Below are 26917 nucleotides of genomic sequence, written 5' to 3' on the forward strand. Positions count from 1 at the left end.
GGGGCTGGCGAGATGGCTCCCAGACTACTTGCTGTTCTTGCAAAGGACCCAGTTCAGTTCTCAGCAATCATACAGTGATTCACAGCTATCTGTAATGCCAATTCCAGGAAATCTAGCTCCCTCTTCTGACTTCTATGGGCACCAGACACTCACACAACACATGTAGGCAAAACATTCATATATATTAACATCTTTAAAAAATTTGTCCAGTTTGTTTATTGATACAATGTCTCATGCAGTCCAGGCTATCCTCAAACTTGCTATGTAGCTGAGGCTGGTCATCTTACTTCCACTGCTCACGTCACTGTTCACATGCCTGGATTACAGCATGTGTCACCACACATGGTGCCAGTAACTGTATTACAGCATGTGTCACCACACATGGTACCAGTAACTGTCTTGGCCCACAGACTACTGTTGTTTGTTTGTTGCTTGTTTTGCTATATCAAGCATTTTCCTTTATTACATTTTTTTATTACCTATCTTCTATACAGGCTGTTTCTCACGTAGCCTAGCTTATCTCAGTGAATGTGATTACTGTCCATAGTGTTCTCAACCCCAAATTCCATAGCATTTGATGTCTGTCTGCTTCTTGGTTCTCCCGTACACTGGCTGATCCCTTGACTCCTCCTGATTCCATCTACTCTTCATGCTGCTGTAACTTCCAGGCCTAGTCCATCCCTTTCTGCCCATACTCGACTCCACCCCCTTCCCAGGTCCTTTCCCACAAAGCCTCCTTAGGTGTCTACACGGGTGTCCTAGAACATAGCTTAATGCTCCCATGAGGAAAGCCCAAAGCCGCCGTTCTTGTCAGACAGAACTCAAAGGGAGTTTATTCATGCTTGTCTCTTTCACCTTGCTTCTGAAGAGTTTGTTTCTTTTTTTTTTTTTTTATTGGATGATTTATTTACATTTCCTATGTTGTCCCCTTACCCCATCCCCCACCGCCCCCTTGGAACCCCCAATCCCCTCGCCCCTCCTCCTTCTTCTCTGTGGATGTAACCTCTATCTACCCCCCCACTCCCACCTCCCCACCCTCAAAATTCCCACCCCCTGGGGCATCCAGCCTTCATGAGGTCAAGGTTCTCTTCTTCCACCTATGCCCAGCAGGGCCCTCCACTTTTACATATTCAGCTGAAGCCCTGGATCCCCCCCTAAGTGCTCCCAGGCTGGTGGTTTAGACCCTGGGAGCTGTGGTTGGTTGGTATTGTTGCTCTCCTCATGGTGCCGAAAATCCTTTCAGCTCCTTCAGTCTTCACTCTAACTCCTCTATTGAGAACCCCATGATCAGTTCAATGGCTAGTTGTGAGCATCTGCCTCTGAATATGTCTGACTCTTGAAGGCCTCTGAGGAGATATCCATATCAGGCTCTTATCAGCATGCACTTCCTGTCTTCCACATCAGCATCTACCTTTGGTGATTGCACATGGGATAGATACTCAGGTGGAGTGGTCTTGAGACGGCCCCTCCTTCAGTTTCTGTCCCTCACTTTGTCTCCATATTTGCTCCCTTGAGTATTTTGTTGCTCCTTCTAAGAAGGACCGAATCACCCTCACTTGGTCTTCCTAAGAGTTTGTTTCTTAACAGCCCCCCACCCAAACCCCTGCTCTCCACCCTGCACCCTGCACAGCCCTGCTCTATTGCTTGCTGTTTCTTGAACACATCAAACTTATTCTTTTTGTTTTGCTTTCTAGTGCTGAGGACCAAATCCTGCTAACATGCTAACCTAGTCCTCTGCTACTGAATTCTACCTCTAGACTCCTTTTATGTCTGTTAATCTCAGTATAAATGTTTTATGCTCAGCAGAATGATCCCTCCGTTGTGTAATGTAAAGTAACCGTGACTCATCGTCACCCACACAAACCTAGATTATTTCTTTTCGTAGTATGTAAATATACAGAATAAATACCATATAGTGCCATGTATGCCCTGCCTTTTTAATGTCAGTATTACCAGTTCTTTATTGTTTAATATCCGTGGGATAAATGAGGAGTCTCAAAGACAATCTGTTTTGTTCCGAGTTTGCTTGTATTATGGGCTTTTTCGTCTGTGTTTTGTTTTATCAGATGTAGCTGCCAAAGTCAGGGAGATGGGGGTGCCAATGGCTTCAATTATCTTGCTCATGATAACTTGAGAAAGATACAATATTTTTCATTCTTTCATGTAGATATGGTAATTATTACAGTGGGTAATATAATTGATAATGACCATATACTCCAAATGCCATGTTTTAGAACACTAAGTTATATATTGGATGTATCTGTCAGTCATTTCACTGTTCTTTGCTGAATTTCCTCCTTTAGATTTCAAAATTTACTGAGTAATAAACGACATACCTTTAAAACCTGATGTTAAGTCTAGTGTATGTAGAAGACTTTTAGGGATGGGTTGCTTTTAAAATAAAGAAATTTTAGGCAGATACTTTTTCAAATAAGAAGAAACACAAATAGGCGTTGATGGTATGCATGGCATTTTATTTTTCTCTTCTGGTTTCTAATGAGGTCTGTGAGAAATAATATATATTAGTGTCATGTTCAATATGTCAGAAGAGGTGTCTGACTTGTGTGGTTGAGAGGTAAGCAGTGTGCCTTAAAAAAACAATGACAGATGACAGCGTAAATATCACTGCAAAGTGAAATTGGTGGACTTTCAGTGTTTTGTTCTTTTAGTCTTAGGAGATGTTTGACAGCATTAATATAAAATCTAAACCAATCCATTGCTTTAGGCAAGTAGTAAAACGAGAATCAATAAGAGGAGTTTGCAATAATGATAAAAACCTTATTAATGGCGTTAAATATTGCAATTAGTACTGGCTTGTGTGGTAGATCATCGCTTATACCTCAAGGAATATCAGGACATAATTTTCTCTCTAGGGAGTTTATTGAGTCCGTGCTGTGACTCTTCTAATGTCTCCATAGAGAATTATCATTATCATGTTTCCCTGGATTATCTATTGCTCAGTACATGTCCTTGCCTTCAAATTTTAAAGCAAATTAAAGAAATTAACTTAATCATATAAAGTTATTATTTTAAAAAGAGCCAGTGTCCTACAGAATACATTTTATTTCAGAAGTGAAAAGTATCTGCGTGAAGGAAACACAGCTTAAGGAGGGAAGATCATTGTAATTACTGTAGTTAACAAGATATTAAGTGAGTGTCTCAGCTCTGCAAGACGCGCCTCAACAAGAGCTCAGAGCATTTAACATGGCAAAGATTCATTCACTCGGGTGTTTCATTTCATAGTTGCCGAGTATGATTTTGAACATGAGTTTCTGAGATCTAAGAATTCTTTCAGAGGATAGCCACTGAGTAAATGTATACACACACACACACACACACAGACAGACACACACACAGATACACACACACACACACAATGAGGCCAGAGGAAGGGGGAGGTAAATTAATAAATTCCAGTAAAAATAATACTCTTAAGTGCTTCCAAAATCAAGTTTCATTTTGCCCATTAAGTAAGGGGCTGTGGATGTTGCTTACAAATAAAGTGATATTGAGAAGCACTTTCTGTAGGCATGGATGGGCTACTCATGTTAATTATAGTCTAAGTTTCTTCCAAAAATGATTGTTTGAAAATACTACATGGGACAGTTTTAGAAGACCCTATGTACTGGCTGTGTGACATCTCTGTGTCATTTGTCATGGAGAGCATGCAAGGCTCTGTTTATGGCCCATGACCATGATTTCTAACTGTTGTAAGTATACTCCAACCATATAACCTAAGTACCACCAGAGAGTTTAAGAGATTTTTATACATTTTTATGTATTAAAAGATTCATCACAGCAAGTGTTAAAAGGATTTTAGGGAGAGTGACTACAGTTACATGTGCTGCGTTGCTGTCCATGTAGTCTTGCATCTAAGGGGCTTGGCTGTTTTCATTCATCAATCAGGATAGATTACATGGTAATGAATATTCCAATTGTAAGACCCAACACTGAACTGGGAGGTGCTCAGAACACCACCTGAGTATGCTGTTGGTATGTGTGGAGTGTGGAAACAGATTGACTCCATTTTCCTAGGGAAAGAAAGATAATGGGAAGTACAGATGCAGAAGGAAGAAGCAAGGTGGTCTTGACAGCTACCATGCATGAGTTCACAGGGAGGATCTGTGAACGCACAGTAGCGTGAGACAGGTGCTGCACCGGGGAAGGGAGAGTCTCAAATGATCCTGGCCCTGGTGAGATGCTGGGTTCTCCTCTACGTGCCCTGTGTTCAATTGCTCATCCGTGTGCAATTCTTTGAGGTTGGATCTCACCTCTTTAACAAGAAGTGGAAAACAGATCTGGTTGGCTTGCTGTCTTAGTTTCTTTTCTGGTGCAATGAGAAAATACTCTGACAAGAGGAACTTAAGGGACAGTGGGATTATTTTGTTCACAGTCCCACCTTCCTGTTATGGCAGAAACTGGAAGGAGATAGTCACATGGCATCATAGTTAAACAGACCCTTATCTTCTTTTTCTTCTTGATCTCCCATTTGCCTTTTCCTTCATCCCAGGGCCCAACTCATGATGTGCTGTTCACAGTCAGAGTGGGATGCCCCGCCTCAGTTAACCCAATGATATAAGCCCTTATAGGAATGCCTGAAGTACAGAATCGCCTAGACCTCTCTCACTGAGATTCCCTTCCCAGATGATTCCAGGTCCTGCAAGTTAACAATTGAGATGAACACCTGAGATGAACATGGGCTTAGAATGAAACCGGAAACTAGGATTTGAGCTTAGGCCCTGCTACCAGCTCCAGAACCTTTCCCAGTGAGGTCTGTGAAAACATGGTGGACTCTTGTGGCTAGCCAAGCTTTCCAGCAAGGTTGGTTTGAAGTGTAGTGTTCAGTGTTCCTCTCATTACCCCAACAGGGACCACCATTAAAGTCTTCATTAATAGATAGGATGAAAGGAAATTTCTTGGACTCTTTATTGTGGGACTGTGAAAGGCAGAGGCTTGCAAGTCTGGTATTCTTTTTCATCACAGGACCCTGCCGTCTATGCTAAGCAGTGGCTAGAACCTGCCTTAAATCACGACCATGTCCCGTGTGCTTGATGCTCTACATTCACTCAAAATTTTCCAGTGCTTTCTCTTAGTAAATATTTTTCTTCTTCTTGGCCTCTAGTGTTAAACTAAGAACTTGGTTTTTGTCTTCACTTTTGAAAGATGAATGAATAGCGAGAGAACTGCATATGTGTAAATAAATAACCAAAACTCAGTATGATCTACAACAGTGGTTCTCAACCTTCCTAAGGCTATGGCCCTTTAATACAGTTCCTCATGTTGCAGCGAACCCCCACCATAAATTTATTTCATTGCTACTTCATAACTGTAATTTGTTACTGTTATGAATCATAATGTAAATGATACACAAGATATCTTGATGTGTGACCCCCTCTTCCAAAGGGGTCATGGCCCACAGGTTGAGAACCTAGAAATCAGTGTAGGGCTTGAGTTTGTAGAGGTAACTATGGAGCTGACTGGCGGCTGTCAGGACAGCTGGCTGCTTCATTTGCTTTGGAGACACTAAAACAGGGCCCAGGAAATAAAGGTGCGTCAGAGAGTGGAGGGTAGTCATCTTACAGAGGTTAACGGATGGAATTAAGTTGCAGAGACAGCTGTGGTTTGCCACACGTGAAGAAGTTATTCAGGTGTGGGACAGGCAAGCGTACCACCGTAGGGAGGCCAGAGCTTCTGGTCCATGGGTGGGGCCCATGGCCAGGATACACAGGTGACTTTAAAGGCTCCCACATAAGCCATCCTGTAGTTTTACCCTGATCAAAATTGAAAACCTTTTAAGTGGATGCCTCTCAGATGCCATTTTCTGTACCTTAGGAGAGAGGAAGAGCCTATTTTCCTTCTAGAGGAGCCAAGTCAGTGTAAGCATCAGTGTAAATGATTTCACCTAGTTTCTAATTCCTACTGGTTTTAGTCTCATTGTTATTCCTACTACAGTTTAACAGGCACACATGTACAGGATACATACTTACCTATTAATTTAGCTTGTTGAGATGGGTAGTTGGACATTGTTCAAGAAGGAGATAACTCCTAAAAATAACCCTTTAGTGGGACTCGCTTAATATCATGTTTTAAAGCAGTAATACGATTTGATTGGCAGTGGCATCTAATTCATCAAAATGAAGCACGTCACTGAATACACGGTCATGTGATCATCACCCGAGTGCAGTACTAACCTGTCTGATGCTCTCCTAGAGGACCGCATCTCACACAAGCTTATTTTTACACAATTGCAGTGAGGTGGTGAGACCCAAGGGTGGTTGGAGATGTGCAGCTATGTCCCTTCTCATGTCAGCTCTCCACCTCTTCACTCCGTGACAGGACATGGGAGCAGATGAGACAGCTTGTCACTCACCCACACTGCCCTTTGAAGAAAGGCCATGGGGGGAGGAAGGTGCCGCAAATGGGCTGTGAAGTTTACATACACTGCCCACTGTTAAACAGATTACGTCTAATGAAGTGTCTAATGCTCAAGCCATATCAACCTAATCCTCGGTGGCAGTTCATCCCTCAACTGCCAAAAAACACCGCCCTCTGGCCCTCTCTAGCCACTCTGGCCGCCAAGCACAGGGAGGTGCCCAGTCTTAATAAACCAAGTCAGTGTGTGATCTGACATGCAAATGTAGGTCATTGCATATGTAAATGTGTGATTACAAACCTGCATGCCAAAACACATTAGTGAGACTTTGCTCTCAGCATGTGGTTGTCACACTGCCTTAGCAATTCATGCTAATATTTGTCAAGTTATTGTGCGGACAGAAGATAGGATTGCCAGTCAGATTTAAAGTGTATGGATTAAATGGTGATGTTCCTGGTAATGAAGCTATATTTTTCGGCTGAGATTGGCGAGATTTCATCAAAAGAATGAATGATTTCTGTGTGTATGAAAGAGGGAACTGCATTTCTCGGATGCTGCAGACTGTCTGTGTGCACGCCCACACATGCATGCATGTGTGTGTGTGTGTGCTGCGTGTGTGTGTGCATGCACATGTGCTTCCATGCACATGCATGCATTAATAGGTCTTTCACATTCAGTTCATTAGAGGTTGCACTAGTGAGACCGTATGACAGTGCCATGTTTACTGGAAGTTAGCTTACAGTGCAAGGGTACAGGGTGAAGAAGGTGGCCGAAGTCTTAGAAGAGTGCCCTCATCAGTAACTTACTCTTTTACTGAGGCTTTTTGAAAGCTTAGATGTTTTAAAACCATTGGTATCCATTGAATGTATCTGAAACGGATACTTTTACATATTTCCATAGTTAAATATGTGCCATGTTGTCTTAGATGACATTTTAAATTCAGGGATTACAATAAGAATTTTATAAACAAGCAGTCTTGACAGTTTTCTAACTTTGATTTGTGTATATTTTCTTACAATAGACGTTTAAAGTTTTATTTTTTAACAGTTTCAATAAATGTGAAATTGGAAATATCTCGAATTTTCCTGAGTCGAGCTGCATAGTGTGGCGTCTCATCATAGGGGACTCTTGTGGTGCTCATGGCAGCGTAGCATGAGCTGTATATTTGGGAATCAGGTCCTGCAGGTGGGTTTTGATAAGAACTACAATGATTGTCACGAAAACTGAATTAGAGGAGATATAAACCTCTAATGTGTAGGAACAGTTACTCAATAGGCACAACAATGGAACGTCTGTTATGGTTGTAGTAGATATTATTATTTTATTATCATGACAACGTATCCTATGGTCTTTGATATAATATTTTATTTAAAATATTTTTATTATATGTTAAATTTATTTTGTATGTATGTGAGTGTTCATGTCACAGTGCATTTGCAGAAGTCAGAGGCCAACCTGAGGTTATCAGCTCTTCTCCATTCACCATATAGGTTCCTGGGATCAAACCCAGTTAGAGTCTGTGGCAAGCATTTTTATCTAATGAGCCATCTCCCCTGCCCAAAAATGGTGTTTAAAAACAGAAGAGTTGGGTTTTCAGAAAGAGCAACGTACAGTTAGCAAATTATCCCCCACCCCATTTTGAGAAAGAGTGGGTTAATGTCATGGAATTCTATAGCAGGATTTTACAGTTTCCTTCAGTATAATAAATGAGATGCAATTAGCAAGATAAAGTGTAAAGGCTAGGAGTCACTGTACTGCTCATATATCAAGAGAGACTCTTGCATAAGCCCAGGACATGGCACTGTCAGCCTTACCCAAAGTTCATTTCACGAACTAAGAGCTCGAGTTGGATGTAATTTATTTATGAGTGGGTGCCATCTTTGGATACATTAAGAGGTCTGTAATGTGCAGATCATTAGAGGGTGACTAGGCAGGGCCACTGGAATGCTGTGTTTTCCAGACTTGAGCTCATAGTTATAGCAAGTACTAAGGTATGAGACCGGTGGAAGTGTGTACTTACCAGTGATTTAGGAGTCTTGTAAACTCCACCCCCCCAAATAGGAAGCTCTCTCACTGCCCCGAAGGGCATATGATTAGTGAACAGACCATTTTATGTCATATAGAGGTAGAGTTACTAACAGGAAGCTCATAGGAGTATTCTATGACTATGGATAATAAGCTGGACAGTTGTCAACATCTGAAGGCAGTGGGTGTTCCACTAAAGCTTAGTTTTATTGTAACTAGTTGTCCAGGTGACTGTGTCCATGAGTTGAGTTGTATTAGTGTCTATCACTGTAGAGTCCCAAATCAACAAAAGAGGGGCAAGAATGGTTACATTTTGTAAGTGGGGTTTTTCTTGGGCCTCCCTTGTCACTGTGTGTCTCCCTGATACCATGGTTGCCTCTCTCACTGCAGTTTCAGCAAGCTGTTTGAGAGCGGAAAACAGTTCTGATTATTCTGCTTTTGGGCTGACTAGCAGTAGTAAAAAAAAAAAAAGTTTAGAATGGAATTATTTTACCTCTAACCAAGAGGCTATTTGCAATTAGTGGCTGCTAAGAGAGAGGCCATCTGTTTTCCTCAGTGGAATGAGCCGCATTCCAGGGCAGGCTCTGGAGTGGTTGGCCAACACAAAACGGACTTCATGGTTATTTTGTGTATGTGTTGCTGTTGTTGTTATGGTTTGGTAGTTGTTTTGTCTTTGGGGATTTTGTTTTGTTTTCTTTTTGGTTGTTTTTTATGAGAATGAGAAAGTAGGAGAACATCAAGTTGGATTAGTGAAGGGAGAATCTGAGGACCTGAGGGAAGGGGAAAAGTATGACTGAAATATAGTGTATGAGAAAAAAATAACTTAAAAAGAATGGCCAATTAAAAAAGAATGAAATGATATCTTTCACAAAGATAATAAAATATAATAATGTAATGGTGAACTTCTTGCCACAGGCAATATTTATTTATTAATTCACTTATTTATGAATTCAGCTAGTTCATTTAATTTCCAGAAGCTAAAATACTATCAGGAATTTAAAATTGTTACATGTATTAGTGGACAGATTGGAATAGGTGATTATATGTGTGTGGGGTGCTGGGGAAACAGTGTCCATTTCAACTCAAAGATTCTTTTAGAGGGTAAGGACCAAAGATTGGTTGAGTCTGGCCTATAGTATGTGAACTAAAGTCAAATTGCAGAAAATTCTTACCTAAAATTTCAAAATCCTTCTCCCCCTCTGTCATTCTCTTTCCTTGATTTATTATGTTTTTTTTTCAGCCTTCTCATTCTTCTGTTTGTTTTGTTTTTATTGGGACAGGGTTTCTCTGTGTACCCCTGGGTGTCCTGGAACTTACTCTGTAGACCAGGCTCAAACTCAGAGATCTGCCTCCCTCTGCCTTCTGAGTGCTGGATTAAAAGTCTGTGACTTCAGGGCCTAATTAGCCTTCTCCTTCTTAAATGCTATATATATTCCACTCTAATTCCTGCCCTCCACAACCCCTACCTTGTAAGTTTCCCCCAGGACTGAAGTTGTATCTTCAATTGCCTTCTATATTCTCAATGAACTCAAATACTGTTGGTGTGGGATGTTTGCACTTTACTGTAGGTAGGATCTACCATGTATACCGTATCTTCATCTACTTAAGTCATATGTCTTTGTGTATATTGTGTGATTGAAACTTTTTTGTATTATTTTTAATTGCAGAAGGCATTACGACCCGATATGGGCTATAATACTTTGGCCAACTTCCGAATAGAAAAGAAAATTGGTCGTGGACAATTTAGTGAAGTTTATAGAGCATCCTGTCTCCTGGATGGAGTTCCAGTAGCTTTAAAAAAAGTGCAGGTAAGATGATTTTAACTGTATAAGTTAATGTGAAATTGTGGTGTCTAAAAATTAGATAGGAAAACAATTTTTGAAATGATTTGGGTCATGGAACTATGGTTTGAGAATCCTAAGAAAGAACATTGTATTTTAAAAGCTGATTTTGGAGGTAATGCGAGGTAGAAATTAAGTTTTCCATGTCATCTCTGCACAAGGCCCAGGCTAAATCTGGCTTGTTCTTATTGTATATATGTGTCTCTAGTGCACAGACACTAATGTGAAGTACAATCCGTGTATGCTTATCCCTGACTAGCTTACAAATAAACGAGACTCAGACTATAGTTATTTTATTTGGCTTGACAATTACTGGGTGGTCACCCCTAATCTAATCTAACTTTTGGTTTGCCAATCTCCCCATGGTATACCCAAATACACGCTGTTTCTCTTGGCTATGTGCTCATGGTTCCTCTCCCCTCAGGGCGGCTTCCACCTCTCTCCTGTTCTTCTCCCTCTTCCTGAGTCTCTCCTCCCCCAACCACATCACTTCAAACCCTCCTACCTCTAATCTGTCCAGCAATTGGCTGTAGCCAATTTTATTTAACCAATAGTTTTAAATCAAGCAACAAGGCTTGCACATCTAAAGCTTGTAAACATGAGAAGTCACTTGTAGGCCTAGACCTTTAGGTGTAGAATTTAGGATTACTATACATAGCAAAAAAAAAACCCAAAAAACAAAAACCTCAAAATTAACGTTCAGTTTTAACACTACTCTCAGGCTTTAATATGCTGACAGCTATTCCCCCATAACCAACAAGGACTGGAGTGGTGGCAGCTCTTAAGAGGAAGAGCTGAGTTGTCATTCACTAGACATTGAAATAGAATGTCTCAACTGAAGCTCTGCATCTATTTGGTGTCAAAAAGAAGCAATTGGTTCATAAAACACGTTGCCTGAAGTCAGTGGATGGCAGTCCAGTTACATTCCCCACGGCAGGAAGGGAGAATGGTGGTGGATCTTACTTCCTTGGGGAAAGTGTTGGAGAGGAAATAAGACGATTAGCCTGTGATTTTAAGTCTCTGTGCTGTGTTAGTGTCCCAGAATCAGTTTGCTTGGCCAGTTTCATTCTTTTTAAACTTGTCAATCATCTTTCAGCTCCTCTTTTAAGTCTGGGCCTAACCATGGTATTCTAGTTCCGTTGAACATGGATAATTCCCAGGCACACCCACTTTCCAGAGCCTTGCCAAGTTTCTCCTAATGCCTATCCTCAGCCTGGAAAACACTTAGCCTTTCGTGCCAGCCATAGGCTAGTCATAGCCATTATGGAAACAAAGTTTCCATTCATATTTCAAGAATGGAAATATTAGTGTTGGGCATAGATAGCTCAGAGGGGAGAGTGCTTACCTAGAATGTGTGAGACAGTTTGATCCCTAGCATTTAAAAATATATATATTACATTTTAAATGAAAGAATGATGTGACATATGTTTAGATGATAAATATCTGTTTATAATGTCCTTATAGCAAATACTTAGCTTATGAAATAAACATTAAAATATCTTTTACTTGTACCTTTTACTCATTCTTCAAAAGTATCCATACTATAAATTTAGTGGCTGTTGAGGATGCTTACAGTTATTTGCTGGTCAAACACTTGCATGATATTCTTGTGTTTGTTTTTTTTTTTTTTTCTACCTAGTATGCATATGCAAGGATTTTTTTTTCATTTATGCCTAAAAGTAGAAGAGGTAGTCCATAGAGCATGCTTGTGTACCACAAGTTAGTTCTGGGTTGTTTTCCAAAGTTGGACTAGTTTATTTTTTCTTGGCAGCATAAGGTTGAAGCAAGAGGGTGGATGTGATCTAGAATAAAGATGTCAGTGTTTAGGAAACACACGACTCGGGGGAAAGACTATTCCTCTACGAAAGATGTTAATTCATATAAAAACTCTATTAAAGTTCCACTGTATGACTGACTACCAAGGGCCAAGAATGCTTAAAAACAATTGTGTGTTACACCCTGTGGCATGGACTCCTGTTAAATAAGACTTTGCAGAATAGAGATGTCAGTCTGAGCTGTTAGAGTTTAAGCCAGGCTATAAATGGGAGAGGTTGAAACCAGGAAGAGGAATTTGTGACACAGACAAATAAAGACTCGATACAGATCCTTAGGTGGGGCCATCCTCTTGGTTTGCAGTTCTCAAGCTGTAGTTAAAAATTCCTCCCTCAGTACCTCATGGAGAGAAGACCTTACTATTCACCAAAGGTGATGGAGGCCAAGGGATACGATTTAGGGTATTTCTTGGCTCTCTTCTTGGTTTCCACTGACAGTAAGTGTAGAAAAGGAAGCTAGCTCTCTCCTGTGATTAGTTTTTAATTACAGAGCCTTGTTAGTAGAAATGGGAGGAATGAAGGGGGTGGGGCTATTGGGAAGATGTAAAAGCTTTCTAGATTCTTACAGTAGCATCTGAGCTCTGTGTCTGTGCCTGTGCTTTGCTCTTTGTAGTTTGGAAGGTGGAGGATGACTTAGCATGCCCAGTTACATTTCTGTCCAGCCTCCTATGTCTGAGTCTGGCTGCCCCCGGTTTGCACTGTGTGCTTTGGGTGCTGTGGGAGGCTATGAGGTTGCCTCTTGTTTAATTGTTGATTCTGTGCTGTCTCCTAGTTTAAACATAACCTTGTGCTGAAGAGGCAGATGATGCCATAAGCTGTGCCCAGCTTATCTAATTAGGGAGCAAAGCTTCAAGGCTTTATGAGGAGAAATATACTTGCATCTCAGACATGTTATTGAGTTCTATGATGGGTTGCTCTCCTATTGAACAAGGAAAACCACTGTTCTTAATTTTTAAAAAGTATTCTGGTCTCCTTACAACAAAAGACTGTTGCTATCCAAGTGAGGTTCTGCTATGAAGACTTCCACACAAATATTCAAAAAATTCCTGAGGATCCTAATACTGGATTTTAAGGCCACATCACCATTCTAAGAACTGTATTACTATTCCCAACTCCGTGTACATCATTCCAGAACCCTTTGGCTATGTGATGTGTAGATGTTAAAATATTGCTTCGGTAATATCCTTGTTTGGAAACTTGTAATGGACTATTTATAATTTTATCATCTGAACCCTGAGTAGCATTCAAGGTCCTTAAAGATTTGTCCCACATCATTTCGTTCACTTACTCTGGGCCTTAAGAGCCAATGTGCTGAGTTCCAGCTATTCCCTACCGCTTTGCCTGTATCCGCAAATGGAAGGTGTGTCTAGACTGAACTTTTTGCTTTTTCCAAATTATAAAGAAATCTAGCAGCCTAAAGCACATGAGAACAGAAAACAGCCCATGTCCATTCCTTTATGGTTCATTTGCAAAAAGTAAGATGGTCTCTCTCTCTCTGTCTCTCTCTCTCTCTCTCTCTCTCTCTCTCTCTCTCTCTCTCTCTCTCTCTCTCTCTCTCTCGTATATGGTGCTCTGCCTGAATGTATGCGTGCACACCACAAAAGGGCACCAGATCTCATTATAGATGGATATGAGCCACCATGTGGTTGCTGGGAATTGAACTCAGGACATTGAAAGAGCAGCCAGTGCTCCAACCCTCTGAGCCATGCCTCCAGCCCCTGGTCAGTTATCTTAACACATTTTAAAATGGATGCTGTCATGGTACAGTCCCTTTTTGTCTTTCTAATCTACAGTTCACATTTGTCTGCAGTCTTAAAGGCTTTGTTTGTTTTCATTTAGTCATTTTTCCAGTTTCTCATCATAGAGGGCTCAGGTTACTTCTTGGGAATTTGCAGCTTTTCTTTGGAAGTTTATTCCTTACATTTCTAATGGATATATTCTAACCACAGTATTAGAAGCTTCTCACATCAGTGGGTGTATGGTTCTGGTCCCTGTGTACTCACAGTTCTTACACATTTATGCCAAGCAGCACGTCTCCACTCTCCAGCATGTTTTATGATCATTGCTAACTGTCCGACCTTCCCGTTTGCTTTCTTATTGGTATCTTCAGAGACACTGCTACTCTGGCTCCAGAAGTTTCTTAAAACTCTGCTGGTCCTCACAATTAAAATTTTAGGTTTTCCTGTTTTTTTTCAGTTCCCATTCTCACAGCTTCTTGTGCACCTGTACACAGCTGCACACCTCTACACAGCTGTGCACCTCTACACAGCTGTACACTTCTATACAGCTGCACACCTCTACACACCTGCAAACCTGTGTACACCTGTACACAGCTGCACACCTATACACAGCTGTACACTTCTACACAGCTGCACACCTCTACACTCCTGCAAACCTGTGTACACCTGTACACAGCTGCATACCTCTACACAGCTGTGCACCTCTACACAGCTGCACACCTCTACACACCTGCAAACCTGTGTACACCTGTACACAGCTGCACACCTATACACAGCTGTACACTTCTACACAGCTGCATACCTCTACACTCCTGCAAACCTGTGTACACCTGTACACAGCTGCACACCTCTACACAGCTGTGCACCTCTACACAACTGCACACCTCTACACAACTGCACACCTCTACACAGCTGCAAACCTGTGTATACCTGTACACAGCTGCACACCTCTACACAGCTGTGCACCTCTACACAACTGCACACCTCTACACAACTGCACTCCTCTACACAGCTGCACACCTCTGCACACCTGCAAACCTGTGTACACCTGTACACAGCTGCACACCTGTACACAGCTGCACACCTCTACACAGCTGCACACCTGTACACAGCTGCACACCTCTACACACCTGCAAACCTGTGTACACCTGTACACAGCTGCACACCTCTACACAGCTGCACACCTGTACACAGCTGCACACCTGTACACAGCTGCATACCTCTACACAGCTGCACACCTCTACACAGCTGCACACCTCTACACAACTGCACTCCTCACACAACTATGCACTTCTACACAGCTGCACACCTCTACACAGATGCTGCACACCTCTACACAGCTGCACACTTGTACACAACTGCACACCTGTACACACCTGCACACCTCCAGAATTATGTACCTCCATAAGGCTGTATCCTAAAGGGTAACCCTAAATAAAGTTTGCTGTGCTCCTAGTTTCATGCAATTATTTCTCCAGTTTTATAATTTAAAAGAAACCCTAGCCAGACAGTAGTGGCACACACCTTTAGTCCCAGCACTCAGGAGGCAGCCACAGGGGAGGTAGAGCTCTGAGTTTGAGGCCAGCCTGGTCTACAGCATGAGTTCAGGATAGCCAGGACTACACAGAGAAAGCAACAGCAGCAACAACAAAACAGACAAAAAATAAATAAATAAAACGAAAGAAACCCTGATGTACTGAAAATCAGACTAGCCTGTCTAAGAAGCCTGTTAAGTTAGAGGGCACCTCCTGGAGACAGTTCTCAGTAGTTATGGACTAACTGTAGACACAACCAGGTACCCAGGCACATTCTTATCATGTGCCAGATTCTTATGGAATCCATGAGCAGGAAATGGAACCCTGCCTCTTAATGTCTGGTCTGAGCACGTTGGTCAGCATGCTGAGAGAAGGCCAGTGAACTAGGGTGGGAAGTGGGTATTAAGAAGTTTCCAGCACTGGGGGATAGCTTGTCCCAGACTCACTGTGCTCAGTGCTTCCCACCCACCACATAGTTCTCTGTAGAAAGTTTTTGTGCAGAAGGTGAATTAAGGTTCTCCTTCCCCAGCCCCCCTACCCAGTAAAGGTTGAGGGTTCTGGTTGGCCATTGGGTAGCTTGAATAAAGAGGCGGAAGTTAGAGTTAATTGAGTTAATGGAGAACAGTTGAGGCGTAGTTAAGTGTGAGGGCTGAAAGAGGAGTGAGGATTTGTCACATGGAAGACAAGGCCACTCAGTTCAGGGACAAGTTACTCCATTTATTCATGTTCTTCACATTAGGAGGGGCCAGGAGATGATTTGAATGTGGGAGATTTAAAGAAAGTGTGTGTACATGTGTATATATTAGCTCAATATATATATGCATATTGTATACATATGTACACATCTATGTGTTTGAGTGTATATGGATCTTTACTACACTTTATGTATAGTTTCATAATAGTTTAATACATGCTTTTTTAGAGATGTTTCTATTAAATTACACGGATGATTCTTTTTTTAAAGATAAACCGGTATTATCTTTTTTTTTAAGATTTATTTATTTATTTATTTATTTATTTATTTATTTATTTATTATATGTAAGTACACTGTCGCTGTCTTCAGACACCCATATGAGGGCATCAGATCTCATTGCAGATGGTTGTGAGCCACCATGTGGTTGCTGGGATTTGAACTCATGACCTCTAGAAGAGCAGTCAGTGCTCTTAACCGCTGAGCCATCTCACCAGCCCCCCGATATTATCTTTTGATGGGTAAAATTTTGGGTAAAATTTGAAGATGACAGATAAACTCTTTTAAAAACAATGCAGAGAATAACAAGAATTTTTCACCTATTACTTACTTGACCACAACTAACAACTTCAGCTTTAACCAAGAATAAAATAAGTTTTGAAGCCCAAAGAAACTTAGGATTGAAAATCAATAAATGCCTCCTGTCCATATGTGTTATGTAAAATGTCTTTTTCTTTTTACAGAACCCCATATCTTTTTCTGTTTTCTGTCTTTCCTTGCTCATTAAATCACTAGGCAGCTTTGAATCCGTGCTGGGAACGACTTATTCCAAAGATTCAGCCTTTATTTATGTCTTGACATGTTGACTAAAGAAAGATAAGACGCAAATTTCCAGTTAAATCTATTTGTAAATATATTTGGTTCAGAAAGCATTGTCACATTAAATGCGCCAGGAATGAGTATTTTTCCCCAGGGTTTAAAGAACAATGTTTGATATTGTTGAAGAGTCAGTTAAAAGTAAGTCAGTTAAAAATAAATACAATTCTAAATTGGCTGAAACATAACTTGAGCTAAATATTTATTATTTCCGTATAGCCTGCATACAGGTATGTGTGGATGATTTTCAAAGGTTCTTATGCTTCTCACTCTTGGACATTTATTATTAAAATATTCATCCATTTAAGAGGCATTGGTTATTCAGATTATTTCTCTATCTCTGCATTTGTGAGTTTTCCTTTTTTTCACCATGGAGGCCACCACTCTCCTTTCTCTTTCTCTTGGGCAATTTCCCCACAGGGATTCCGTGATTACCCAGAATACTGACTCTTCTAAGAAGGCTCAGTTATCTCAGGTCCTGTGACCAGCAGTTCTAAGAACAGTATCAGCCTTCATCTTAGACAAGAATTGGTCATTTCTGTTGGTGCTCATCTGGAGATATATAAATATGACAGGGTCCAATGTATCTCAGACTGCCTTAAGACTGTAGTTGATGATTACCTGGAACTTAACAGTGTATAAGGTTCCTCTTTTCTTCAGTAAGGTGACACTGGGTACTGGATTTTAACCATGGTGGTTTTGTTTTCACCCCAGACTCTGGTGCTCATTGATAGCCAAGCTATTCCTTCTCCACTTAACCTCTAGAGAGAGTGACTTAACAACAGGCAAAACCTTCCACCAACCACTCGCCTCCTTTCCTTCTGCCTTGTGCTCTTCCAGATTCTATGTTTATTGTAAAAACTATATGAGTCACTACACTAGACAGAACAGGCTGCGCTTTAATTATTTAGTCTAGCAGGTTTATGGATGTTATGCTTGTCTAAATTTTAAATTAACATCCTCAATTTGATTTCTACTATGTTTTAAATTGGGACATAATTATAAATCTTTATAGCTTACATTGATTATTTAGTACATGTGTGCAATATGTGGTTATCAGACTAGCATAATTACTACCATTTTTTGGGGGGGGTGGGAAGATTGGGAAGCTACAAGCCCCTCTCTTTTAGTTCCTCCTTAAAATAAGATGTATAATCAATTATTATGGTATAGTTTTTGTCTTACACTATGTACTCTAGAACATTCAGAGCCTACACCTGTTATGTAACTGTTCCTTGTTACCCGTTATTCAGCCTCAAACCCTTCTTAACCTCTAGTGACTGCTGTTCTAATATACATGGGAGGTGTTTAGCATCCTTTCCCTAATTACAAAGATTCGGATTCCCTCACTACTTCAACCTGCACATCTACCTGACTGAAGTAGTAGGATTTAATTCAAGTTGTTGACTAAAAAATATCATTCATTAAAATAGTGTTGTGTGAGTAAGGTTTAATCAGCTTGCAGTATAAGAACTAAGATTTGAGGAAAAAAATTATTTTTTTACATATTTAGAACCTTGAAATTTCTTGTTTTCAAAGATATAAGAACATCCTTTTGGTTATATGTTTTTGTGTGTGTGTTTTCTGTCTTCCTTCTGTGCATCATAGCATCCCAGAAAGCCAAGCTCTTTTCTTGAAAATTTCATGCCAAAACCATAGGGTGTCTGACTGTTTATTTGTGTGTACCTAGACTTATGTATTTAACATAATACAAAATTCCACTGTGTCTTCAAAGGACCAGTCATCAGCAAGACTACAAGTCAGACCCATTGGAACCGTCTGTAGAAGCAGAATAGGGGTGTGGAGCTGGGCTGCTCGTGAAATAATTAACAGCAAATGTCGCTTGCCCTGCTGAGAACCTGTGTGACCCTTTGCCGTTCTCTTAAGTTTTGCAAGCATCCTTTTCTCCATCTACAGCGTGGGAATATTCTTTTCCTTGGGAATTAGATGGTTCATGAAATACACTCAGTATATGTTAACTATTCTATGTACATTAATAATAATGTTGATTATTATTGCAATATCCTATTGATCATCACCTTCATCCTGGCTATTTGAGTAATAAATGTGAGTGCCAGTACCCACCCAGCTGCTAGCCTTTGGAGGAGAAGCATCTAAGGTTTTAGTTGTTTTGTGTTCACATAAAGCTCCTTTGGACCTTCACAGTAAATGCATCCAAATAAAATTTTCTTCTGTGTGAGTGTGTGGATACATATATAGATGTGTGTGTGTGTGTGTGTGTGTGTGTATAGAGGGAAGGGAGAAGGGAGTATTATAACGAATTTAGCCTAAAAAAATGTAGGTTACTATTTTACTAAATAATTCTGAACTTCATTTTTAGATATTTGATTTAATGGATGCCAAAGCACGTGCTGATTGTATCAAAGAAATAGATCTCCTTAAGGTAAATAATGTTCTAGAGGCGATTTTTAAATATTTCTGAAGAGATTGATAAAAATGATTTATCAAAATGTTAAATTTCCAAGTAAAACAATTTTTAAGGCTTACTTGGCGACACACTGGTTCTAAGTAACACTGCATAAGTTAGAGTATGTGTGTTTTGAACACCATGATTTTGATTTATGATAAAATAATTGAATCAGAATATTATATAGAGTCAACTTTTTCAAGACAGAAGATACATGGGCCTAAAACACCGGAGTAGTTTTTTGTAGAGCGTTCTATCCAAACCTGTTCTACTGCTCAAGTAATATCAGTGCATATTGCTGTCATGTCAGTATGTGTCATACTGAGAACCTGGACTAACTCAGGTGCTTCATGTTTATAAACATTTTCTAAATTGTTCTTACAGATTTACACAAAGTGAATCGAGAGCCCATGTCAGGAGTTAACACTTTAGTTCCTTGTCCACCTGTAAGTGTGATGAGGTTCCAGTCACCAGGACAGTGTTTTGTTGGTGGTGATGTTCTTTTACAGACTGGCATATGCTATATTTTTCATTTGTTTTCTGACAAGTAAGATGGCCCACACTTGTGATCCCAGGATCCCTAGGAGGCTAAGGCAGGCAGAACCCAGGTTCCAGGGCAGCCTGGGCTACAAAGCAAAGCTTCTCTTTAAAGAAAAGGGAAACCTTGCTGTTTTATGCATCTGTGTATATTCTTAAAATGTATCAGTTTTAACCAAAGTATTTCAAGACTATATTTTTCCACTCTTCGCATTTGAAGTAACTGTTCTAAATACACAGACACACACACTCACATACACACACACTCGCGCACATGCTCACACACTCGTTTACACTCACACACGTTGTACATAAACTCACATGTGTGCGTATAAGCGCCCACTCACACACATACAAACAAGCACATTTATACAACTTTTAAAAATAGAAATAGCATTATTAGGGGCAACATGGAAAAAAAATCCAAATACAAAGAAAACTACCTAGAATTAATGAGAATTTCTCTTTGAGAAGTTATGCCTTGTGTTAACTTGTTCAAAGTTTGAACATAAAACTTGTAAATGTGTATGGCCTGCTACATATTTTTCTTCAAGGTGAGATTTTTTTCCCCTTAGGGATGATCTTAGTCAACTCACATAGATTGGTTTCATGGAGTTATGTTCATATTTCTTGATGTAAAAACTATACTTCAACACTGTATAGTAAATGTCAATTATGGTTTTGAGCAGTCTAGCTGTAAAGAAATGACTCTTGTGTAAGAGTAGAAGTATAAAGAGATACTTTTACAGTTTAATGTTTTTGTTTGACAGCCTCATTTTGAGCAGTTAATAATTCAGTTCATTTTGCATATTGCCTTTATATGCCTACTAGTCACAGCAATACTTAAAAAAATCTTGAGTACACTATTATATCTAATAAAAAGATTAAAGTAAAATTTATTCATATCTACTTTTACTTTGAATAATTATGTGTTTCAAAATTGACTATAAAAATAGGCTGTCAAGATATTTGTAATTTAAGAATGAGTTGCCATTGCCAAATTAAAATTATTAATTTCAACTTTTTTCCCCTTAGCAACTCAACCATCCAAATGTAATTAAATATTATGCATCATTCATTGAAGATAATGAGCTGAACATAGTTTTGGAGTTAGCAGATGCTGGTGACCTCTCCAGAATGATAAAGGTAAGTTTGTTCATTCATTTGTTTTTCTGACAGAGTTGCCTATGAAATATATAGCTGTGGCAGCTACTTTCAAGGTGGTCAGTATACTAATGGTTAATGAAGTTGCCTTGCATAGCAGAGTTAACCCTAGTTAGCTTATATTTCTAAATGCACCCAAATTACTTTGGAAGTGGGCTTGGGGACTTGTTTTCTGAAGTTAGAAGTTTTTAGCTTGTTACTCTGAGCATAGTATTCCTGGTTCTTTGTATTTGGACCTCAGAGGAAGAAGGGAGGAAAGAAATCCAAGGCTGGAGACATGGCACAGTTGTTGAAAGTTCTTGGCACACAGGGATGAGGAGCTGAGATCAGGTCTCCCAAACCCATGTAAAAAGTTGAGTATAGTTGGGGATGGAGACAGAGTGAGTCCTGGACCTCACTGACTACCCAGAGAGCTGAATAGGTGAACTCTAGGTTTGGTGAGAGAGCCTGTCTCGAAAAATAAGGAAGAGAATGATTGAGGAAGGCATTAGCCTCTGGCTTCTATACATACATGCACACCCATGCTGGAGTATCTACACAAACACACATTCCATGTCCATGTGCACACACATGTACACACCCATTGATACATATGGAAAGGAAAGAACCCCAAGAGCAGCATGAGCTCTTTCTCAGAGGACTCATCAGAGAAGAATTTGGACCTCTGACTGAAAAGCTGTTGAGCGTTCATTCTTAGAAGTTCATTAGTTGGGTTTATGTTCATTTGCAGTAATAGAAACCACTGAATGAGAATAAGTTAAAGCCTGTTTATCCTTGCACATATTACCTCTCTGTACCACTTTCTCCAAACTATAATTCACAGGGATAGTGTATTACAACTATTTATCCAACTTTTAGAATTGTGTTTCACATTCAGTCCCAGGCCCTTGACTAGAATGTGATCGCATGGACATATCTACAAGACAGGCTCCAATATATAGTCTATATTTTACTTGCTGTGCCCAGGAAAGCCTCTGTTACTGTGGAAGACAAACTGGCCAGTATGGACCCAAACCAAACTAACCAAAGGAGAAAAACAAAGGTAGTTAGAGCCTTCTGTAGCTGAGGAATCACCCACTGTCACCTCCATTTTGTCAGAGACTTAATTAAGGCTTGAAGAGGAGTAACGTCATCTTAGAGGGAAAGAGGTTAGGAGTTAGGGATTGGGGTGCCCTGGCTGGAGACTTCTAGTGTAGCAAGGATATAAAGGGACTTGAGATTGTGGTTTCCTGGCAGGCTATGTTTCAACTTCTGTTTTTTAGTGGTTTGGGTATTCTCAGCTTGTACATTGAATCTTTCTTTGGGCAGGTAGATTCTGGTAAATCATGAATAATCTGTTGCTAGTCGTTGGAAGGAGAGTTCCAAACATGTTCCTTCAATCCTCAGAAGGCTCTTGAGGAGTAAACATCAGGAGCATAAGTACCATTGCTGGTAAATAGCGGAGCTGGTATTTTTTGAAAGGTATGTTAGGTACAGTCATCCATGTGATTTCCTTTAATGGCACTCTGTACAATTTTTTTGAACCTCAGCTGCAAGTACTTGACCATCTTTTCAACCAAAGCGCTTCACAGCTCACATTCCACCACTGTTGTTTCTGACCAAGGTGCTCGGTAGTTAAGAACTCAGCTCCTGAGAGGGGCTAAGTTGTCAGCCCCTGTAACTTGTGTCTCTCAGACTCTTACAGTTCCTTTCCCTGTACGATGAGCACAGTTGGCTAGAGTTTTCTAGTTATAACAGCACTGTATAAAATGAAGTAAAATTCAGTTCCCAGCACAGGAAAATAAAAGTTAAGGTAATGTCATTATGTTATGGGAGCTGGCCCAGCACTATAGTTGACGTGAATCACTTCCAACTGGTTATCTGATTTTCTGTTAGAGTTCTTATGCTGCCAACTGCCAAAGGATTTCTTTGCAAGTTAAAGAGCAATAAAACTTTATAGTCATAGCTTTAAGGAGAAATCAGGATGTGTTCTATGTCCACATCTTGTGGACCACCTAGACTTCTGCAAAGGAAAGCTGTCTTTAGGAGGACTACAACTTATATAAAACTATTTGAACTTTTTAGGTGTCAGGGTTTGTTGTTGTTGTTGTTTTAGTTACTTACCTGGAAGTGTGATGGGAAAGAGGGTAAATCTCTGTCTCTAAGGTAGGTTCACAACAACAGGATTCTGTGTGGAATGGCCAGTACTTCTGTAGGCAGATGGGTGTAGCCTTGCAGTGTTCTCTTGAGGCTTCTGACCAAAGTTTGCAGATGTGTTTGATGTAGCAAACTGTTTAGAGGCGATCAATCAACTCCTCGTAACTTGATGTACTTCAGTAAAATCCTAGAGTTTCTGTCCCTCTTCTGCATGTGTTAGAGCATAGGCTTTGGATGATGCTTGCTTTCTTGTAGATTCTGGCAGTGTTTATCTAGTCTAGGCACAAGGCCTTCTGGGTGAAGGTTCCTAAGTCCTTTTAGATCTCTGGATCTAAAACATGAAAGGCATATTGTCAGATATCGTTGGCATAAGAGCTGTAACAAATTTTGAATAATTGACCTTATTTCCTAGAGGGTAACTTTGGATTCTGGGTATGTATATATGTGTGTGCATATGTGTGCGTGTGTGCGTGTGTGCGTGTGTGTGTGTGTGTGTGTGTGTATGAGTTCACTCTCGTAACAACATTATGAGACAGGTATTATAAAACAATTTACAGACGTGGCAGCTTTGGCTCAATTGCTGAAGAGTAAGTAAGTCAAGGTCATACAGTACCTCACCTAGAAAGCTTTTATTGCCATCAAAATTTTCCAGTCTCAGCTGTCCTGATGAAAACCATGCCTCCTATATATACATTATAGCAACAAATGTCACATAATTCTCTAATTATGAGTACTGGTTGAAAAACAGTCTTTGGTGGTACATACTGAGTCCTAAGAAGATGTAAGCCATATCCCTGCATGTGTTAATGACGAAGAGAAAAATGGAGGTGTTTTTTTGCTTCAAAAAAAGAAAAAAGAGCTATAAAATGTCATAAACTATTCAGGAGAGTAAGGTGGCAGTCTTTATGATTAAAATGTATACATCCTGTTTCTCAACAGTATCTCATAAATGTACACAAGATAATGGAAACAGACAGGTGTAGAGTTGTAACATGCTACACCAGGCTTCATACTTGAGCTTTCTCTTCTTCTCTAAGAAAGTAATAATTAAATTGTGAGGTGCCTGAGAACATGTACATACATGTTGTCATACATATATCCTTGAATTAAATCCGTGTCCAGATAGAAGACAACATGGGGGAAGTTTTATGCACATAGAATTGGTGGTTATCTCTGGAAAATATTAATGAATGCAAACTAGAGAAAGCAAATCCAAGACAATCAGGCTATTTGTATTTAAGAGAGGAGATAATCAAAAAAGCAAAGCAATGGGGGGAGGGAGGAACATAACTATGTGTACTATTGAACTACATTGATCCAACATAAAATTCTACTTGAAAAAAGACACTGTCAAGTCAGATCATCCACATCCAAATATATTACATCATTTCCCTGAAAACAACATAGGAAATTAGTCAAATCTCAAAGAATATATTGAAAAGCAAAACATACATATACACAATACACACACACACACACACACACAGAATCCATAGTGATCCACTAGGAAATGTACACACTGTACACTTATTTTTAGACCTTTACAAATACATGCACACATATTATCTGGGACTATCTGAATTTTTGATCCTCTATACATACCAAGTTGTTGTTTTTGTTTTTGTTTTTTTTTAATTCCCTTTAAGACTCTGAGTGGTACTCTACCTAACCCAGCCTTTAGTTATCCAAAGTCTGTGTGACTAGAGTCCTCATGCGTAAGTGATTGCACCTTCACTTTCCACTGGTCTGCCACGATGACCTGTGTCTGGCATCATGCTTTCCTTCTGCTCTCCTGCTAACTTACTGTTCCACAAGAGGGATGGCTATCCATCCCCCCACCTGAGTCTCTGTCCTTTCATTGCTTTCTCAGTTTAGGGCTTATCATTTCCAGTTAAGCTAGAACCATTGTACATCTTCTGGGTTTCATCTGTTACCAATGAAGTATTTTTGTTTCAGTATTCTTTTACATGTCTATATATACATACAGACATATACACATATTCCTTATTAATTCACTCATTCAAGAAATTTGTTTTCTGGTGGGGAAGACAAAAAAAAAAGACAAGTAAGTCAAGTCTGTGGTTTGCCAGATGGTGGTTAGTAAGTACAGTGCAGAAAAGCAAAGAGGGGCAAAAGGCATCAGTTAGGAGGAGGGATGCCACTATCCATTTGGCATGACCCAAGAGGGTCATAGTGATTAGCTTTACTAGCCTTGCCTCTGTCTGCTTTTACAGTCAGCCACTGTATCCAGCTCCCGTTCTTGATCACCCAGTAACATTTGGATCTGCTTTTCGGTTGCTTTTTTGGAGTACTCTTTGGCTCTCCGAGTGCTAAATGGTTTTGTTGACTGCAAACCTCTTGTTCACTGAGCTAGTCCCTTACTCTTGCCTTTGTTGGTGTTGTTGGTTGTTTGGTTGGTTGGTGGTTGGTTGAGGTAAGGTCTCATGTAGCAGGCTGATCTCAAACTCATTATGTAGCAGAGTCTGATCTTGAACTCTTGATCTCCTTGCTTCCTCCCTAGTGCTGAGATGGTCCCTGTTAGTCTCATACCCAGCCAGCCTAGACTCCTGTAGTTTTAAGTTTAAAACTGGCTTTTGGTATTTATCCACTGTGGATCATGTCCTTGATGCTTCTGGGCTCAGTTATTCTCCTCTGCCTAGAAACAGATTCATGATCTTCTGTAGCCTGCCCCTGTGTTTCTAAGCAGACAGTCAGCATGAGAGCATACTGGAGACCAGGGCTCTTCTCTGACACTTGATTCTCTCTGATCTATTTCAGTTTGTCACAGAGTTTTAACCTTTTTTTATTGTATGTTTTTCAGCTTTCTCTCCCTGTTTAGTTCCATTGCTCCTTTTCTTTCTAGAGTTTGCAATGAGCCATGTCTCTTTTACAGATGGAGAGCTTTCTAATTCACCCCCAGGATCCATTCTCTATAGCTATATTTTTTAATCAGTCTGTAGGTGACAGAGAAGAATAAGAAAATCCTGTTTCCAATCAGATCCTTCAAGGATTTCTTAATGAGGGTGAATGTTGAGTAGATTGGCAGCCTGTGTGGTTAAGGAGATGAACTTTCTGAGGGAAGAATCTCATTCTGCATGGTAACCATCCATGTCCTGGAACAGTGCCTGATCTACGGTGGTCACTTAATAAATGTCTGTGGTAGAATCCAGCTTCTGCTTTCCCCATACTCTGCACAAGGACCGTTCATTCCTTGACCATCTCTTAGGTTTTTGTCCTTAGTCTCAAGTGTGCCTTTCCTTCTGCCATGGATACCCTTCTTCATTCCTGGTTAAGTTTCTGTCTCTTTATCCTTGAGTTCTTCACTTAGATACCAGTTCCTCAAGCCTTTTCCTTTGATGTCAAAGGTGCTTTTGTGTTAAATGTCTTCAGACATACACATTTATTTTCCTGGGGTGCTATCCTTCCCCAGCATATAGTAATGCAATCTCATTGTGATTATTTTATTGGTATTGCCTGAGACTTAATGCTCTCTTGAGCAGAGACTGAAGCCTTTCTTCACCAGCATTTCCTCTGTTAGGCCGGTGCCTGGGAAATAGCAGGAACTCCACATGGCACACAACAGTTGCTTCTATTACCTTGGCTACTGTTCTCTGTTCCCAGGGCCAGTACTTGACAGGCTGGCAGTTTCCTAGGACTCTATACCCAGACCTCATCCAGACTTGCTTCTTTACTGAGCAATGGGTTGTATGAAAGGAGAGCCTTCTGATGCAGCAGTTGC

At 40.2% G+C, this 26917-nt stretch overlaps 1 protein-coding gene across 7 annotated transcripts in view; it reads left to right on the forward strand.

Moving 5' to 3' along the window:
• Window positions 1-26917, forward strand: part of Nek7 (NIMA related kinase 7) — a 125826-nt gene that overhangs the window by 59920 nt on the left and 38989 nt on the right. For all 7 annotated transcript variants that reach the window (XM_028773788.1, XM_028773790.1, XM_028773789.1 and 4 more), the window contains 3 exons: window positions 10066-10206; window positions 19255-19317; window positions 20914-21024. In XM_028773788.1, coding sequence (XP_028629621.1) covers window positions 10066-10206; window positions 19255-19317; window positions 20914-21024 — 315 coding nt within the window. The remainder of the gene's footprint in view (window positions 1-10065; window positions 10207-19254; window positions 19318-20913; window positions 21025-26917) is intronic.

Source organism: Grammomys surdaster, unplaced genomic scaffold, assembly GCF_004785775.1.
Source record: "Grammomys surdaster isolate TR1022 unplaced genomic scaffold, NIH_TR_1.0 234, whole genome shotgun sequence".
Classification (NCBI taxonomy): Eukaryota; Metazoa; Chordata; class Mammalia; order Rodentia; family Muridae; genus Grammomys; species Grammomys surdaster.